Source organism: Pseudopodoces humilis, chromosome 2 (assembly GCF_049639895.1).
Source record: "Pseudopodoces humilis isolate 2021_Gansu_Grassland_sample_001 chromosome 2, ASM4963989v1, whole genome shotgun sequence".
Lineage (NCBI taxonomy): Eukaryota > Metazoa > Chordata > Aves > Passeriformes > Paridae > Pseudopodoces > Pseudopodoces humilis.
The window spans coordinates 4,477,645-4,496,254 of NC_142201.1; the positions used below are offsets into that span (position 1 = coordinate 4,477,645).

The window sequence follows — 18,610 nt, forward strand, 5'->3', positions numbered from 1 at the left end:
TGGGGCCTCCTGAAGCCAGAGGGAGCTTTCATATGCATGAGATCCATGATGGTTTATCTCCTTGCAGAAGCAAATCCTGGGAGCATTATCAGTGAAACCATTAGTGCACAGAGAGAAGGAGAAGGGGCCTTCTAGGTTGATGCTGGTTTTAACATAATTCTGACTTCAAGCCATGATTGTGTCCCTGTTGCTTGTTCAAAAAAAACAAAAAAGGCAAAATAATGATGTCACTGTGAAATGGGGAATGTCTGAATATGAGCTGAAATTATGCTGCTTTCTGATTTAACATTTTTCTCTTGCAGAAATTGCACTGTGCACTAACTGGGAGCAGTTAAAGGCAAAACTCCTGCCCTTGTTCCCTCTTACGTAAAATGCCCGTGACATGTGATGTGTCTGATTGCAACAGGGATAGAACTGTGCCCCAAGACAGATGTGTCAGAGCAATATTGAACCCCTCAGCGTTTCAGCTGAGCTCTCACAGGGATTGTGTTGCACTTTTAACCAGATCATCAGGATTGTCCCTGTAATCCCTCCTTCTTCTTTCCAGATATGGGTTCGAAGGAGTCATCCTCTCCATCTATGGACTGGACCGAGAAGATCTGCATTGTGACAAAGATGACACCTGCCACTTTCAAAAATCAGAGGCCATCCTGAAAGAACTGGATGTAGAAAATGCCAAACTTTACCTGGACTTCATTGTTCTTGGGATTTTCTTCTTCTCTCTGCGCCTGATTGCCTATTTTGTCCTCAGATACAAAATCCGAGCGGAGAGGTAAAGGAAAAGCAGCTAAGCCAATGCAGTAGGAGAACTTTAGACATGCAATAGAGGGCACTTGACATTGTCTCACTGTGGCAGGCTGGGCCCCAGTGCCCAGCCAGATGCTGACCGAGCCCATGGAGAGCCACAATGGGATAGTGGACATACAGTGTTAAGCCAATCAGTCCAGTTGGGTTGGGTCATGTTTTCATTACACTTTCTAGCTTTAACTAGGAAGAAGAACTAGAAGGGAATTTTACACCACAGAATATCAATACTGAGGCAGTGTAACTTGTACAAGAAACCTGGCTGCAGGAGCTTTCCTTATGAAAACCAATTTTGGAATAAGGTCACCGGGATACCAGTCCTGGTGGCCAGAATAGTGTAATGTCATCTCTAGTTGACAAGGTAGTGAGATGCAAAATGAGGAATGCAAAGAAAATAGGATTCTCTCATCTTTTTGAATTTCATCTTTGCAGTTTTCTATGTATTATTTTGCAATTCTTTTCCACAGAATTACCCCTTCTGGCTAAAAGTCTGTAAATGTATTAATAAGGTAAAGATATCTTTTTAATACGGATACTTTTTTAAAAGAAACCTAAAGTGATTCAAGTAATTATTTTTGTTTCTGTCTGAATTTAGAATTCTGGTGCTTTACTTGTCGAGCTGGTCTCATATCTGAAAACTGTAATGACAGGAAGAAAAGGCAGATTCTGAATCTGCAAAAACCTGTGGTCCCATTTGGAAGCAGCACTGGATAGCACATGCAGTTAGACATGGTCAAGCTGTCACTGAATGGTTAAAAAAAAGATTCTTTTTCAGTGTCTTCAAATCCTTAGTATTTGTGATATTTTGGGATACTAGCTGTGTTCATTGATCTACCTCCTGCAACTGAAAAAAAAAAAAATCAAAGCACTCCAAGGCTCATTTTTAATTAAATTTTGAAAGCAGGATCTGTCCCTAAAGTGATTGTTAAAGGAGTGCAAGAGCCTGTGACTGCCTCATCCAGAGGTGTTCATTTATATCTGCAACACACTGTGTAGGACTCTCCAAAATATACACAAATGACTTGTAACACTGCAGGTCTAGGTATGCCAGGCAGTTCTGTTCTCATCCCTAAGTCTACATAAACAACATGAGAATCAGTTGAACTGAACATCAATGAAACTGTTATTTTGGGTATGTCACCTCTGTAAATTTGGCAGGGGGGAATTCTGGTCTTAATTTTGTCACTTATTTTCATGGATTTGCATTTTCAACCCAAAAGAATCCACCATACTCACACTTGGAGAGCTTTGGTGCAAATTGCACAGCCTTCTGCCATGACTGTGAATTTATCTTGGTGTCCCAGACCCCTGAGTGAGTCCTGCACCTCCTGTAAATGCATTATTCCCATCAGGATGCTGAAGTCTGGCAGGTTGGAGGCAGCTCAGTGTCAGCAAACCCTCGAGGAGCCCAACAGCTCATGGCAGCAGGGCAGGTAAGAGAGACCTGGCACATCTTCCGGCCCCCAGCAGATTCAAAAATTCACAAACTTTTCCAAGACTCCGTGGCTGTGTCTGTCCTAGTGAAATAAATAGTGCCAGGGCCAACTCTGCCAGTCCTCAGGCAGCTGGGGCTAATAGGAATGGCCCCTGGACTGACTTTTACACAACGCAAACACTGTCTGGAGAAGCTCTGGCTGTGCTGGGCTGCAGCTCTGCCTTTCAGCAGGGAAGAAAATTGGTTCTCAGTTTTCCTGACCTGTGCCCAGGCTCTGTTTGATTTACTAATACAGACACAGACTGCATGGATCTGTTAAACTCAGGACATCTGAACTAAGCCTGTTGTCTGGAAGTTTAAATCGAGTCACATATTTCAGGAAGGCTAGCTGAACTTTCCCTGAATATTAGGTTTACCTGTGAAAGCAAAATTAATCTTTACTGTAGAAGAAAAACCAAATTCCTTGCACAGCCTCTTTGCATAATTTTTGTTGCTGTTTTTTCTCAAAAAGCTTTTGAACAGCTCTGCAGCTTTTCCAGGCATAATCATGAGCAGGTATAAACCTATACGGCTGTCAGATTTGAAAAATTAAGAGTTTGAGCTATTCTAAATAATACTCATAGCTGTGAACAGTTTTAAACAAGGCACAAGCTGAAATCCCTTCAGCAAAACATGCCTTGATTATTTCAAGACTCTCAAAGTGGTTGTGAGTATTAAAGGCAGTTCAAACATTTTTTTGCAAGCAGACCAAGGACTACATTTGCCAAAATTACTCTTGGGTTGCAGACTTCTGGTCCAAGCTGAGGTCAAAGAGTATGACATCCCTGGCATTGAACAGCTTCAGGGTTTATGTTTTGTGTTTACCAACACCATTTACCAAATACCACCCTGACAATCCCTTGCAGTGTTCCAAATGAGGTAACTTTGCTGGCATTTCCACACTGGTATCTTGTAGGATGCCATTCTCTCCCATCCAGACCAGTTTAGCTGTATGAATTCCTTGGATAATGTCTTATCTCTGCCTGTTCCTCTCTTTTTAGACTGTCTCATTTTATGTTTGTAGCCTCCAGTATGTCCTCCTGTACTGTAACTTTGTATTGTGTTATGGTAGCCAAAAACCTGGCCCTCCATGGGTGTTCTTGAGAAAATTCCTGCTCTGGGAATATTTTTTGTCACTCCTTTTTTTTGTTAGATTCGCTTTTTCCAGCCTTCTGCTGGCAGCATTTAGCTGGAAGTTACTATTCTAAGGAATGATTTCAGACTGTAGTATCCCAGTAAAGAAGTAATTCTCTGGGAACTCAGTGACACACATAGATGAGATAATAATTTTTTCCCTCCCTAGCTCACAAATTAACTAATGATCTCTCTTTTGTCACTGCTGTGGGACAGAAGCATTTTAAATCCATCCCAATTATGTTTTCATCTACTGCAAAGATTTTCAACGTAGTCTCAGGTTGGCTTTTTTTTGTCTTTACCTGGAGATAAATTCCAACAGGTTGGTATAAAACACATTCCCAGGTGAATGGGCTGAGCATGCAGGTGCTGGTGAGTTGAGCAGCACTTTGTGAAGCTCTGGAGGCTTCATTTGGAAGAATAAGGCCAGTAGGATTCTTCAAACCCTCAATTTAAAAATCCTCAGTTTTATAGCCATATATAAAGAGCCATAAACTCTTTGAAGTCAATGCCACTATTACCATTTGAACCAGTCACAGCCTGGCTAAAAGTTGTGGAGGAGGCAAAAGGTGTCTAAAGGTCACTTGAAAACTGAATGTATGATTTTTGTTGGGATTGCAGGAAGATTTCAGTGTCCTGTTGGCCTCCTTGTTCTATTTTGACTTGTTTTGAGACATTGCTTTGGTTACTGGGTGCATTAGTTAAGACTTTAGGTCTTTCATACATTTTTTGTTGTTTTTCTTTGTGGAAACTTGCATATAATCTGAAAAACCCTGAAGGTTTTTAAAAAACAACTTGAAGCATTATTATTTACACTTAAATAAAAGATTTGGAAAGCAGATTCTGCTCTTAAGAAATTGAGAAGATTCCATTGTTACAGGTCAAAGGGAGTGGAAGAAGACTGGTGCTGAAATCCTCTTGGGCTCTCAGAATTTAGAGCACAAAGCACCTATTTTCATTAAAAGAGAGGAATATGTGCACATGTAACAGGGAGAGCTGGTTATGTAAGTGGGAGATAATGAACCTGAGTCCAAGAACTGGATGTCTCAGGTGATTGACAGCTCCGTCCACACTTTTGTGTCAAACTCTGTGTTCTCAGCAGAAAGGAATGTTTTATTAAACACTCGTTCCTGCAAGGAAGTGTGGTGCATACTGACCTGTGCCACCCCAGTGATCCTCACAGAGATCCTACCTGACCTATTTACACAGTGCTGGGTGGATTTTGGGACTCTGAGAATTGGGGGGAAGGCCAACAAAGCAGATATCCTGGTGGGAGTCTGTTACAGACCACCCAACCAGGATAAAGAGGCAGGTGAAATGTTCCATGGGAAGCCTTGTGGTCAATGCCCAGTGTTCCTGTGGGAGACTTTTACTTGCCAGATTCCTGCTGGAGATACAGCACAGCAGAGAGGAAACAGTCCAGAAGGTTCCTGGAGTGTGTGGGAGGCAATTCCTGCCACAGCTGGTGAGGGAACCAGGCACCGGTGATGCCCCACTGGAGCTGTTGGTGAACAGAGAAGGGCTGGTGGGTGATGTGATGGTGGGAGATCCTCCTGGGCACAGCAAACATGAAATGAGAGGTTTTGGTTCTTGGGGAGATGGAGGGGTGGCAGCAGAACCCCCACCTCGGATTCTGGAGGGCAGACTGTGCTTGGGAGCTGGATTGGCAGAGTCCTCTGGGAGGCAGCCCTGAAGGGCTGAGAAGTCCAGGAAGGCTGGGGATCCTTAAGGAGGAAATCCTAAAGGCACAGCAGGAGCAGGCCATCCATCCCCACGTGCCAAAGGACGAGCCACAGGGGGAGAATGATTGGCCTGGCAGAGCAGAGAGCTTTGGCTGGAGTTCAGGGAACAAAACAGGGTGTATGGCCTTTGGAAGACAGGGCAGGCAACCCAGTAGGACTACAAGAATGTTGTGAGGTTATTCAAGGAGAAATTAGAAGGGCCAAAGCCCAGCTAGAACTTAATGTGGCTACTGCTGTAAAAGACAATTAAAAATATTTCTGTAAATACAGCAGTAAGGAGAGCCTCCATCCTTCATTGGATGCCACCCTTTATTTCCTACCAGAACAGCCCCACAGGGTGCAGCTGCTCAGGAATTTCTGAGTGGATTTTCCTGTGAAAAGCTGTTGGGAACTAGAAGTAGGCAGAAAATGACACGGTGTCATGTCCTCTGTGACAACTTGTGACAGGCTGATCACTGCAGTGCCACACAGCACTGGTGAGTGCAGAAATTATGTGCTGAACACCACTGGAGTTCATCAGGAGGTCTGCCATTAGTGAACAGGGGCAGTGGCATTTTCAGGGATTGACTCCTGCCGCCCTCCTCTTAAATACCTGTTCCCACAGTACACAAAGGGGTTGTTGGTGTATCCCACGGAGTGAATTTATCAGCCCACATATCACTCTTCATATTACGTGTCTAAAAGTTTCAGGTTGAGCCTGCAAACATAGCAAGTTTTGTTTTAATTCTGTTTAATGCTTTATTTCTGTTTCTGTACATATTTCAAGTAGAGTTTCTGAAGGAGTAATTGTACCGTAGAGCACAAGATTCAGCTTCAGTCTTTTTGTCATTTTGAAATCTTGTGGCGGATGATAATTTCATGCAGTTGTCAGCTGTAGAACCTTTCTTTAAGAGATTTAGATTTCTGTTGGGACCTGTTGCCAGCACTGTAAAATAAAAGGTGACTAGTCAGGATGTGTCTCATGTCACCAAACATGGCCATGGCTCAGCCTGCACTCTCTGCACTGGTTGTGCCTTCAAGACACACCCAGCTTTTGCAGCTTTTGCTGGTTCTTTTTTTTTGGTTTTTTTTCTTTTATCTGGGGGTTTCCCTGCAGCTCAGCTCATGCCTATCGATTACTTGTGTCCCTTTTTTCTGGATATTCATGGCTGCTGTCCATGTGGGGTGTGAAAACTAGCTGCTTGGGAAGAGTGCAGGGTGGTTAAAGGTGGGTGGGTGACTTGGAGACTTCTTTGAGCTACCAAAACCCCAATGTGCTGGATCTCTGGGCGTGCTTTACTCTTTCAAAAAGAAAAGAAATTCAAAAATGTCTTTTTAAGCAGATTGCAAGGCAACATGGAAGCTTGTACTTCTAAAGGTTGACGGGGTTTTCTACTTCAGTGGCATCTGTGATGTCTTTTTTTCTGACCCCACAGTAGCTAATTTAGTGGCCCATTTAGGGTAATCATTAAACAAACTCCTTTCTGCTACTCCCAGAAACCAGCTTTCCTGGCCTCAATGATAATTGTACCAACCTTTACAAATGTGAATTGTCGATCAATTTAAAATTAAAAAAGGGAAAAATTCTCTTATATCATGGCAAAAGAAAATTAAATTTGAAGCAATTACACTGATAAATTTTAAAAGAAGAAGATAACAAGTCCTGCAGTGGAGCCAAGCCTTTACCTGTGTCAGTAAAGATTTATCAAATACCTTATCTGAGTCAGTTGACCTTATTGTGAGATTCTGCCCTTGAACCTGTTACTGAATTATTTAACATTCGGTTCTTTTGTTTTTCAAAGCAAGAGTCAATGCAAGGTATGATTTTAAATCAGCGTGCTAAAGTGTGCATATTCTGAATATCTAATATGTCATTGTTGTCTCTTGTTTCTGTAATGCATTTGCATTACTGTGAATCAATTTTATTCTGCTTCTCTAGAGACTACTGCTGCCTGCACGCTGTGATATATTTGCACTGTTGTAGATATATATATATACATATAATGTAATTATATTATACAAACCATGTCTTTTTCAGGTTGCTTGTTACCTTTGTAGTTTACGCTTCCCGGTACAGTGAACCTGAGTAAAAATGTGGGATGTGGGGCATTCTGATGATATATTACAGTAATAGAGAAATCTTTGTATATTTCTGTATACTTAATACCTGTAAGAAGAGATTTGTATGTGCATTATTTTCCAGACTTAGGGCTTTGTTTTCTGAGACTAAAGAACATTTATGATAACATAACACACACACACACAAAATCAAATAAAGTGTTATTATTTTCAGACAGATGCCTTTGGTCCTGTGTTCACTCTGAGGGAAGGGGAAGAAGTGTTGGTGGTGATACATTTTCACTGCCTGCTCCTTGATCCTGGCAGCCAGCAGGGACATGGAATTGCCTCTTTGCAATTGGGGTGGTTTCAGGTAACTCCCAGTATAGGAGGGTTACAGAAATATCCACTAAAAATCCTTAAAAGCATGAACGGTGGTCACACTAGACAATGTTGGAGGTCCCTTCCAACCCAAACAGGGCAAGCATCAGAGGGTGCTTCTCTGAGAAATCCTACAACTGAAGGACTTCTTGAACCAGTGAAATTAATTACTTTCGTATTTTCATGCAATTTTGGTGGATTTTTCCTTCAAGGACTAAATCTTCTGTTCATCTTGCCCTTGCTGCCTGCAAGTGGCAGATGTTCCCTGCGCTGTTTCATTACAAGAAGCAGGAAAGGATCATTCCCTGTTTGCCTTCTGCTTGGCACTCTGCAGTGGGTGGGTTTCTTCCTCCCTTCTCCCCAGCTGAAGAAAAACTCTGTTTTATCCTTCCAGTCCCACCTGTCCACTTCCCATTTTAACAAAAACCGCTCTCCCTCATTCTGCTGCAGCACCTGTGGGATGTTCTGCAGCCCTCTGGGCATTTCTGGAAAGCCTTCAGCTGGTTTAGAAAGTCAGCATTTTCATTTCCTGTGTTCCTCCTGAAGATGCACACTGGCCAAGAAGTGACATGCTTACTGCTCCTGCTGCTTCCTACTGGGCTGGCAGGGAAACCCTTGGGCAGAAATCCTGACCTGGCAGTGCCAGGAGGAGGGTTCAGTGTTGGTGTGCTGTGCTTTGGCAAATATTCACTTCCCCTGGGTGGTTTTTCATGCAGTTTTTAAGGCTGTTTCATGGTGTTTGACTTAAGGCCAAGCCTAGACAACATCACTGTCTTTGTGCCACCCGTCCAGACCACCACAGCAACCAAATTACCTGCCTCACTCACACAGTTCAAAGAGAACTGGCCTAACTTTTACAAGTACCCACTCATAAATAACCTGAGCAGTGATGCTTAAAGCATGGATTGCCCTAAGGATGCAACTGGATTACATTTTCAAGACAGTTTTCTCACGATGACAGAGATCATACATTTATGTTATGTTTTATAGCCCTGGAAATAATACTTGATTGAAGGAATTATGTTCCCAAAAACTAAATGTCTCCCTGTGCCAATTGTTGTCCATAGATCAGGAGGGGAGGAGGAGGAATGGGAGTCCTTCATAGCCTGAGTGGCAACATAAATTACTTCAAGCATTTTATACGGCAGTTAATGCTTATTAAATAACCCAACCATAAACTTCTCATTAGCAACCCTGCAAAAATTAATATACCTCACATTCAATTCCCATCCACCATGCGCGCCAAATGGATTCATAAAATAAAGAACGTTTGAAAACAAAGAAAACTTTATTTTCCAGCAGCTATCCATTTAAAACCTGCTTAGGAATGCATGTTGAAAGGCATGGGAAGCCAAGGAGGTGGGTGGGGTAAGAGATGGGCTCGTTGAGCATGGGAGGGTGCAGGGATCTGCCCAGGTGAGCGGTGAGCAGGTGCTGTGCTTCCAGCATCACTGACATCTCCCCATGGGACAGCCTTCATGAAGGGCTTGGTGGGAAGTGTTGCCAGCTTCATTTAGGGGCAGAAAAGCTGTCAAGGGCTGGATTAGTCAAACTGACACTAATTGCATTGGTTTCTATTGTTTAGTGCATTTTAAATTTCATAGCCTCGTTTGGTTCTGTGTTTTTTTCCTCCCTGTGCCTGAAGATTGTTTCAAGATCTGTGAATTTTATTATGCACTGTTAATTCTGTGTGATGGCTTTTCTGGATTCCTGACATTCCTGTTCCAAGCCTGTGCCTGCACACATATGGGAAGGCTGAGAAAAAATGCTCTCTCTTACACAGACAGAAAACATTATCAAAACACGAAGCTGATCCATTTTCAGCCTTTGACAGCAAAAACACCCCTCAGAGTCGCATTGTTTCCCCCAGTTCTTTCTAGCAGAGTTATTCTCTTGTCCCACTGCCTGTTTTGCTCTGCTGGACAGGCAGAATAAAGCTTCACCTAGGTTCCTAGGACCTTTTTTTTTATCCCTGGCACCAGTATAATCAAATATGAAGTAGATTCTGTGGCTTCATCAAGAGTCTTACAGGTGCTTTTTGTCCTTCTCCTGTGTAAGAATCAGACAGTAACCCCAAAGTACTTAAAGAAAAACAGAAGCGACAGTAAACCTTTTCATTTTGCTCCTTCTCTTCATTGAAACTCAAATTCTGTGTCTTGGTGAAGCATCCCTTGGATGGGGCATAATGCCAAGTCTCAAAAAGGGTAAGAAGCAGAGAAAATCTCATTCTGTGGCAGGAAGGAGCTGGATTTTACCTACCAAATTTACTTCTCATGAAGCTTTCTGAAAACACTATAAACTGGAGTGTCAGTCCACACTGGTGGCAAGTTAGATCCCTGGGAATTTCCTAGAATTTCTGCAACAAGTTCAGCAATTAAGATTATTTGGCTCAGCTGCAGGGAAATATTTTACTTCAAGAATTCCAGATTATCATTTCAGTTGTGGTGTTCTAGTACTGAATCCCTCAAGACTGCTGTTTACCAAAACAACCTCCTGTTATGGTCTGAGACAGAAGCACATGTGGAGAGACCTAACTCAGAGACAGGTGGGAACAGGACCCAACAAGGGCCTGTCTTTGTCTGGTGGCTTCTCCAAGGGAGATTTCTGGCTGCCCCCGTGGGTGTGCAAAGGGAGATGACAAAGCACAAGAAGTTATCATAGCTAGGTGGAATAGAAACACTGGTCTCCAGCAGGAAAGTACTTTGTTTTCTTACCCTGCCCACCTCTGGTACATGGAAATTGTATGAAACAAAATTTTATAATGTGAAAAATGGAAAATTTACCTGGCAGGGGAAGGAGCAGCCTGTTTCCAAACACTGGAAAAAGAAGCATCCTTTTCTACAGCACCTGAGTGCTACCCAGCTGGTTTTAGGATGCATTCTGTGTTGCAGCACAAATATTCTACAGTAAAGTCTGTTTGTCTGGCTGGTTTTTCCTAGTACTGAGGACACATTTGTAGTCCCATTGTGTGCCTGGTGAAGTGTGCTGGGACAGGGACCATCCTGATGTTCATATACCAACACTGGCAGCTTTCAAACATTTCAGGAGAAGGATCAGATCAGGGGAAAAAGCCTGCAGAGTAATAATGGACTCTTCTGCCCAAAGAGAGTTATTGTTTCTGGCAGAGAGCTGCTTAGAAAACTCCCCTGAGAGCTTCTGAAGTTCTCACCTGAACTTTGCTCCTAAGGAAGCTTTAGCAGCCATCACCCCAGAGCAGTGAATTTTCCTTTTTGGGCTCAGTCTGGCAGTGAGGGCAACCTCTTGGAAACTGAATCTGGGTCTGGAGATGCTGGGTTTAACACAGGGAGCAAGGGTTGGTTCTTGTGTTTTATTTTCTGCTCTCCAAGCTGTTTAATGGCATCATGGTCGAGTTTTCAAGCTTTACTAAAGGCAGTAACTCACACAGAGACCTGTGGCAGCACCGTGTGATTTGGCTGCTCTCAACAGAGGAAGATTTCAGTTTCCATATTCTTTTTCACTTCAGTTTAGCACCTTGTCTGAAATCTTTCTTTTGAGCACGAGCTTTGCCTGAGGAGGTGTGTGACACTGTAGCAGGATCCATACCCTACCCGGAGTCATTCGGGAATGGCACCTGAAGGAAGTGGCACATTAAAAAAAACCACTTTTTTTGGAGGTATTTGAGATTAAATCCCTTGTTCACGTGGCTACAGGTTTGTTCTTTGTTGCTAGCACCCATCTGCTCAGAGCTCCTTGTCTGTCCTAGTTTTCTCTCCTGTCAGCCAAACACAGCTCTCCTGATTACTTCAAAATGAACAATTTCCAACACCTTTCCCTTGACGACAATTGCTTTAAAAGCCAGTAGAACATCTTCACTCACTGAGGCACCATTGCAATCAGTCTGCAATGTCAAACATGTTCTATTCAGCCTTTATTAGAAGCTGGAGCTTTGGTGGCACTCAGCTGCCATGGCTGCAGTTTAGGACTATTGGGTATTTGGGGTTTTAAACGTCACTCACTGCGTAATGGCTCCATCAGCACAAAGCCTTTGTGTCACAAACTGACACAAGTGGGTTCCTGTACCACCTTTGCTGACTAAAATCACAAAGTTGACCTAATTTTTTTTCCCCTCCAGAAAATTATTCAGAACTTTGTTTACCTATTTAGCACCCGCTGCATGGCGATGTCGGTGTGCAGAGCTGCAGATACAAAGGGTGAGTCTTCACTGAAGGCTTTTTCTCTCTGAGGCTGGAAATGAGTCCTATGGACACTGACTCGGGTGAGGGGAGCCCTCAGAGTGATCCTGAAGGGGAGGAGAGGAAGGTCCCTCCTTTTGTAGCCACATCTCTGCAGGTCCTGCACACTTTGGTGGGCACTCCTCTTTTGGTATCTCACTTTGCTCTGCCTTGGCTCTGCCTGTCGTCTTCAAATCTTCAGCGGCTGCGGCTTTCACTCTGTTTCTGCCAGCTTTATTTTCTCAACAAAAATGTTAGTTTTTAGAATTCTAGGGAGTTTTTTAAGGTTCATTTGTGTGGGTGTTGATAGCAGTCTACCTAGAGAGACCTCAAGCGCTTTCCTGGGTAAATTCCCAGAATAGACATCGTCCCTTCGGACTTGGTGATGACAGCATATCCCCAGGTAATAATTATTAGTGCTGTGAGCAACTGACTCTGATTTATAAGCCCAAATGTCTGGAGCAGCTGCATGACCCAGTGGTGGCTTAGCTCTTGGGAATGCTTTGCCTCAGCCCAGCAGCTCGTGGTTTTTGCAGGTGACATCACGGCCAGGGATGGTGCTGAGGGCACTTGGTCTGTTCAGGCTGTAGAAGGGGAGGCTGAGGGGAGACCTCACTGACCTTCCTCATGGGGAGAAGAGGAGGGGCAGGCACTGATCTCTGCTCTGTGGTGACAGTGACAAGACCCCAGAGAATGGCCTGAAGCTGTGTCAGGAGAGGTTTAGGTTGGATATCAGGAAAAGGTTCTTTCCCCAGAGGGTGGCTGGGCACTGAACAGGCTCCCCAGGGCTGTGGTCACAGCACCAGCCTGACAGAGCTCAGGGGGTGTTTGAACAACACTCTCAGACACAGGGATTCTTGGGGCTGTGCAGGGCCAGGAGTTGGTCTCAATTTTTGTGGATCCCTCCCAACCCAGCACTTTCTGTAGCTTTTTGAAACACCTCCAAAGACCTTCAGTACACTGCTCAGTTTATTGCTCATGTTACAACTGGTATCCTGCCATATTCAAATCAGATTTCTGAGTCTGTTGGAAGTGGTTTATGAATGACTAATTTTTTACCTGCCTGGGTAAACTTATTCATCACTAAAGTGTAAAGGGATAGGTCAAACCTCCAAGGAGGCATGTTAAGGAGGAAGATTTTCACAGTGGGGGTGGTGAAAGGCTGCAACAGGTTGCTCAGAGAAGTGAAAAATCCCTGGAAAAGTTCAAGGACAGATTGGCTGGGGCTAGGAGCAACGTGATTGAGTTGAAGATGTCCTTGCTTGCTGCGGGGGGTTTTTTTTAAAGTCCTTTCAAATAAACCATTCTATGTTTCTGTGTCTCCATCTTTTTCTCTCTCCTTGCAGCACAGCCCTGTACAACTCCTGTTCTCCCCTGCTGAGCCCTGAGCACAGTTTCTTGCTGCTGGAGCCTCAGGGTCCCCATTTTATTCCCAACACAGCTCTTAGAGGCTCTTTACTGGGCTCTTCACTGAGCTCTCACTCAGCTGAAGCAGGGAAGCTTCGAGCTGCTGTGCTGAGCATTAAAGACTCCCAGGCGAAGGCAACCACACAACTCCAGGAGCTTCTCCTGTGTCCGGCGAGACACAGCAGCTCCATTTCAGGTTTAGGCCAGGATTGGGAGAGCCTGTGTGTTGCTTTTAGTGTCACAGAGACATTTCCTGAGCATGACCCATGGGACCTGCTTGTGGTGAGCACCAGAGCCAGGGAGGTGCAGAGAGCAGGAGGTGTTTGAGTCAGACCAGCTCCGTGGTCAACTATCAAAGGTACCTTCCCTTCAAGGGGGGGAAAAGAAGCTCAAACCCACAGCTAAATCTATATAAAGGCAAACTCTGAATATTTCCAGCATTCAGAAGGATAGGTGGCCCGTGTGATGCCAGCTAACAAATTCAAAGCAGTCACTTGCAAGTGTGAAGTGTAACTAACACAAAAAGCTGAGTGCCGTGCTCCTTTTGGAAGCACTGGTGCCTGCTCCCTCATCAGCAGGTTGCTGACATGCCAAATTTCCTGGGAAACGGAGAAATGCACAGCTTTAAAATAAAGACAGCAAAAAAAGAAAAAGAAAAGCCCTCACAAGTTGTGTCGTACTTCTTTTATTACAGTGAAAACTGTGTGGTGCTAGCCTACTGAGAGAATAAAAGCTACCAGTAACTTTTCATCAGAAAGGAGTCAATCCCAGATAAAAAAGCAGCCTAGAAATCATGGCTGTTGCAAAATATAAAGTCTGAGTTGGGACCTCTGTCTGTCATTCTGTTGGAGTAGATCCAAAGATTGCAAAGTTCTCGATGGAAGTTTCTCCTTTTAACAAGCTGGGGAGGTAAAGAGGAGAAGCAGATTAAGAGACATGTTTTCTCCATAAATCACACAAGATGCTAGGAAGTGTTTTGCCTCAATGTAGGACACCCAAAATGCAATTTTTTAGCCATCTTGAGCAACCCCCATATGTAGATGTGTTTCCCAGTTATGATCCAGATCAGTAAAACCGAATTATGGTGAATTGTATGTAGTGCAGAACACAGTGTGGCTGAGGCTATTGGTTATTAAATATGCTGAAAGGTCAATCCTAACTAAAACAAAGTTGGCTGGGGATCAGAAATTTCTGTAAGTTTCATTCCACATTTTCAAAGCAAAGCCTTTTATCTCTCATGCTGATAAGGTGGATGTGAGCTGGGTGGCTGCACCTCTACTCTGGGACTAGCTGGGGTCTTGAGCTCACACCTGAGCCCAGACTGGCACACTGCTCACATATCCCAGGCTCAGATGCATCAGCAACACCCCACTCTCTGTACAAGAAGTTGATTTTTTAGGGTTTAGCCACCCTTATTTGCTCCCACCCTCTGGCTGGCACAGCTCACCAAGCCTGGGACACTGCCAGGAGCAGTGAAGCACTCGGAGGGACACAGGGAACATCTCCTGTGGGACATTACCTTCCTCCACGACGCGGTGGTAGAAGCACCAGGGGACACCAGCGGGGTGTGCCCTGAAGCAGCAGCCCTTCCTCGTGCATTCCCTGGGCTTGATGCCAGGGTGGCCACAGTTTATCCTGGTGTAGGGATCGTTGGGACACACTTTCCTCACTGTGTGGAGCAAAAATAATGAGAGAAGGAAGGACAACGTGTTACTTCGCGTTCCCTCTGCCTGCTGATGTAATTCACAAATCAAAGGTGAGGTCACTGGGCTGATGTGATGGCCACGATGACCTTCTCTGAACCAATTTCTGCCAGCAGATTTGCCCAAATCCTCACCCAGCCTCCCAGGCAAAACTAAATTCCAAAGGGTGATGAATTACTGCTGCGCCCCAGGGACAAGAGGAGGCAAAATTCACCCCTGGAAGTGTCTGGCAGCAGCCCATCTTTACCTTTCCTAAATCCAGCAATGGGGTGAAAAGTCCTGTGTCTCCTGTAGTGGTTACACATACCCTGCCCTCAGACCATGACCTGACCCCAAGCTAACCCCAGAGCAGCCTGGCTACCACAGGGAGAGGGTGACCCAGCCCTCTCTGCATGCCAGCTTAAGTTACAGAAGGGAAATAAGTCTTTCAGGAGGAAATCACAGCTCTTCCAGGCACTTAAAACTAAAATGCCAAGTAAAGAGATTATAGGACCCAGCTTGAATACTTCAGTTTTCCTCTCATAGAGCAGTTCTGCTCAGAAAAGCAATTCTATGAAAATGGCACCCTAAATTGCTGCTGCTCATTTTTCAAGGTTTACAAGAATTGCAAGCAGTGCTCAAAAGCAAAACTATTTTTTCCTACTGTACTTCTGATCCCTGTTGACTATTCTCAATTTATTACAGGTTCTTCTGTTGGGTAACATTGGCTTTGCACCCCTCATTTCCTTTCATGTCACCTGTGCAACTGCTGAGACTGCCCTGAAGTTCTCCTAAGAAGGAGAACTTCAGCAAATGTCAGCCCAGCAAATGTAGCTTACATTGAGTTAATTAATGCAGCTAATTACACTCCATTACTTAACACAGTTATGTAAAATATACAGTTAATCCTTGAAAGACTGGGAGAGCAGCTGTTATCCTCTCTGAGAAAGCAATAGTAAAAAATAGAAGCAGGATGCTGACAGATGTCAAACAAGCAAACCCACTTAAATAAGTGCTGAGCATCCCTTGCTCTGCCCATGGACAAGAACACAAATGACACAGAAATGTCTCTAAGTAATCAGCACAGGTTGTTTGATAACTAGAAGCCTGAAGGAAGAGGAAATACATTGTGTGAAGAGGATGAAGCAGAAGTCTGATGGGTAAGCAAGGCTTGATTTTGCGTTTTACTGCCGCTGGTCTCCTAACAGAGATTTGTGCCCATTTTTCTGGGCTAAGGAGAAAAGCAGAACTGCTCCCTGGCTGCACACATTTCTGGATAATTAAACACGAGGTACATCAGTGTTTCTGGCAAAGATATTACCTTTCTTTGGTTTAGGATTGTAGCACCAGGGGACGCTGGGGACTGAAGCGTTGAAGCAGCACCCAATTTTCCTGCATTCTGCTGCTGAGATCCCTGGGTAGCCACAGTTTGTCCTCTCCCTGGGAACCACTTTACACTGGCATTTTGCTGTTCAGGACAGAAGGAGCAAGTTACAGTTTGCACACTTGTTATGGAGGGGTGTTTACCAAATGCTCACTGGGAACAATGCTCTTTCCCTAGATGCTTTCCATCTTTTCAGTTCCCCGCTAAGACCACAGCCTGGGTGGTTTAAAAGTTGCCTTTAAACCACTACCAATTTTGGTCTTGGCTGTACATCAAACTCTGAGAGTCTGTGGTCTCATTTGCAGCCAAGCCAGCCCAGCCCAGTGGGATTTGTGGGCTTCAAATCGACCACACCAAATGGGAAATCCCAAGAACTTCAAATATTACACTATTAAATGTTTGCTGCTTTGTCCATCTCATGTGAAGAGGAAAAGACTTAAGGGTCCAGTGGATATTCAAACATATACAAAACAAGATACAAAATCTTTGCATTCCTGACAGGTGATTATAAAGGATGATGTGCAAATAGCTGCAGCTATGCTTTTAACATTTAAGTCATTTGCACAGTCAGCCACAACCATGAAATTCTGGAGCTGTCCTCCAGCTGTCATTGAGTTACTCGCTTTCCACTTCTGGAGCTGTCTAAATGACTTGCCTTTTAATGAGGAGGCAGATAGGCTCCTTTAAAACTGTATTCACTTGGCAAAGCAGCATAAACCAAATGTCAGAAGAAAATTTAGACAAAGCTGGCTCCTCTTCCAGCCCTGGTCCTGTTCGAGTGACCTCCTCTGCCTTTACAGCGGGTTCTTGGTTATTCCAACAACACAAGAGTTCAGCTGCAGTCTTTCACGTTTTGCTATTTTTCTCTTTGATAAAAATTAAAAAGTAGGCTCCACTTGGAGCCTGGCCTGTTAAAGCTGGCAGGTTCTGGCTGCAGCCAGTGGGATGAGGGTCCCACACGTACCTGGAAGGCAACAGTACATGGATGTACTTACTTGGAGGCGCAATTCCCTCTGCCAGGGTGCTGAGGGCTACGATGAGGGTGACAGAGAGTGCACAGAGCACCTTGAGATCCATGGCTCTTGCAAGAGGAGAGGTGCTGCTCTCCCTGGAGGCCGCGGGTTTTATGCGCTCCTCATGTTTGCCCAGCGAGGTCTGATAACATTGTTCCATCTGAAGCTTCACCCAGAAGGTTGGGTTTTCTTTTGTTTGGTTAGGAAGTGTTGCCGTGCATATTGTGATATCCCAGAGATAAATTTCTGGGCTCCTGAGAGTTATTGATCACATATCTATTACGTACCTATAGATATATATCTATTACGTGATCCTATAATCTATCAAATGGATGCTGCTGGGTGCCTTGGATGCCAGAGGCTCTGGCTCTGAGTGCCAGATTTTATTGTGCTGTGATTTCATTGCCTTTGGACTATTTTAGACCTCTGGGAAGTTTTATTTTCCAGTCACTACTGAAAAATATGTACATACCTTTTCTACCCAGTGTCTCTTTTCTGCCTCAATTTTTCCCTGGCCTTAAGGTTTTGGTTATGCTTACTCTGAAACAGGTAAGGGAGCAGGGCTGGAGCTGTGAGACCTCCAAGCTTCAGGAGACCACTGTGCACCTGAAAAAATACATAAACACAGAAAATGGAAGGTGTGACTGAGAAACACTGAGCACATGAGGCAACTGTTGGTTTCCACACAAGGGGATTTAGGAAAAGAAGGCAAGATCAGGGATAAAAACAAACCCCAAAAGCCCAAGTGGTCCAACAGCACAGAGACACAAGAGAAGAAATGAGAGTTTCTGGATGATCTCAGCCTGCCCCACAGGTGCTGTGCTCATCCAGGCATCACTCCAGAGTGTCCCAGTTTTATCTGGGAGTTGCTGCCCTGTGCAAGGTCCTGTTCCAGGGGTGCCACGACAGGGGCTGTCCCCATCCCTCTGCCTGATCCCCAAAACAGAGCAGCACTTCCCAACACATCCAACACCACCTGCATGTGTTTTGCCAAAAACAAACTTCTGAAACACCATGTTTGACCTCATAACTTCCTGACTGCTTTTCTGCTGGTTTCAAAGGTGGTCTCCTAGGCAGCCTTTGGATTGTTTTGGGACAACAAGCCTTGAGACTTGGACTGCTGAAAGCTTTAATCTTCCTTTTGGACCATTTTCTACCATTTATTGAAATGTTTCTTAACTTCTCGCTAATTGTCAACTCTTAAAGACAATCAGAGCAATGCCAGGGAGGGAGAAGAAGCAGTGGGATGGTGGAACCATCTCTGCACGCTCCCCACAGAAGGCACCTGGAGAGCAGGTAGGACAGGCTGCAGCCCCTTGGGTGCTCTGCAGCATCACTTTTCCTATGGGAAAACCACCA

General features: G+C 44.4%; 2 protein-coding genes across 3 annotated transcripts in view; one reads left to right on the forward strand and one right to left on the reverse strand.

The window, feature by feature from the left end:
• Positions 1-7,431, forward strand: part of ABCG1 (ATP binding cassette subfamily G member 1) — a 53,233-nt gene extending 45,802 nt beyond the window's left edge. For both annotated transcript variants that reach the window (XM_005526540.3, XM_088051431.1), the window contains exon 15: positions 548-7,431. In XM_005526540.3, coding sequence (XP_005526597.1) covers positions 548-776 — 229 coding nt within the window. In that variant the 3' untranslated portion in view covers positions 777-7,431. The remainder of the gene's footprint in view (positions 1-547) is intronic.
• A 6,410-nt stretch (positions 7,432-13,841) lies between these two features.
• LOC102106878 (trefoil factor 1) lies at positions 13,842-17,330 on the reverse strand. Its single transcript, XM_005526613.2, has 4 exons — positions 17,234-17,330; positions 16,176-16,322; positions 14,692-14,841; positions 13,842-14,073 (listed from the first exon to the last, which is right to left on the reverse strand). The coding sequence occupies exons 1-4, from the start codon at positions 17,313-17,315 to the stop codon at positions 14,066-14,068; spliced, it is 387 nt and encodes a 128-aa protein (XP_005526670.1). The 5' UTR covers positions 17,316-17,330; the 3' UTR covers positions 13,842-14,065.
• Positions 17,331-18,610: the final 1,280 nt, after the last annotated feature.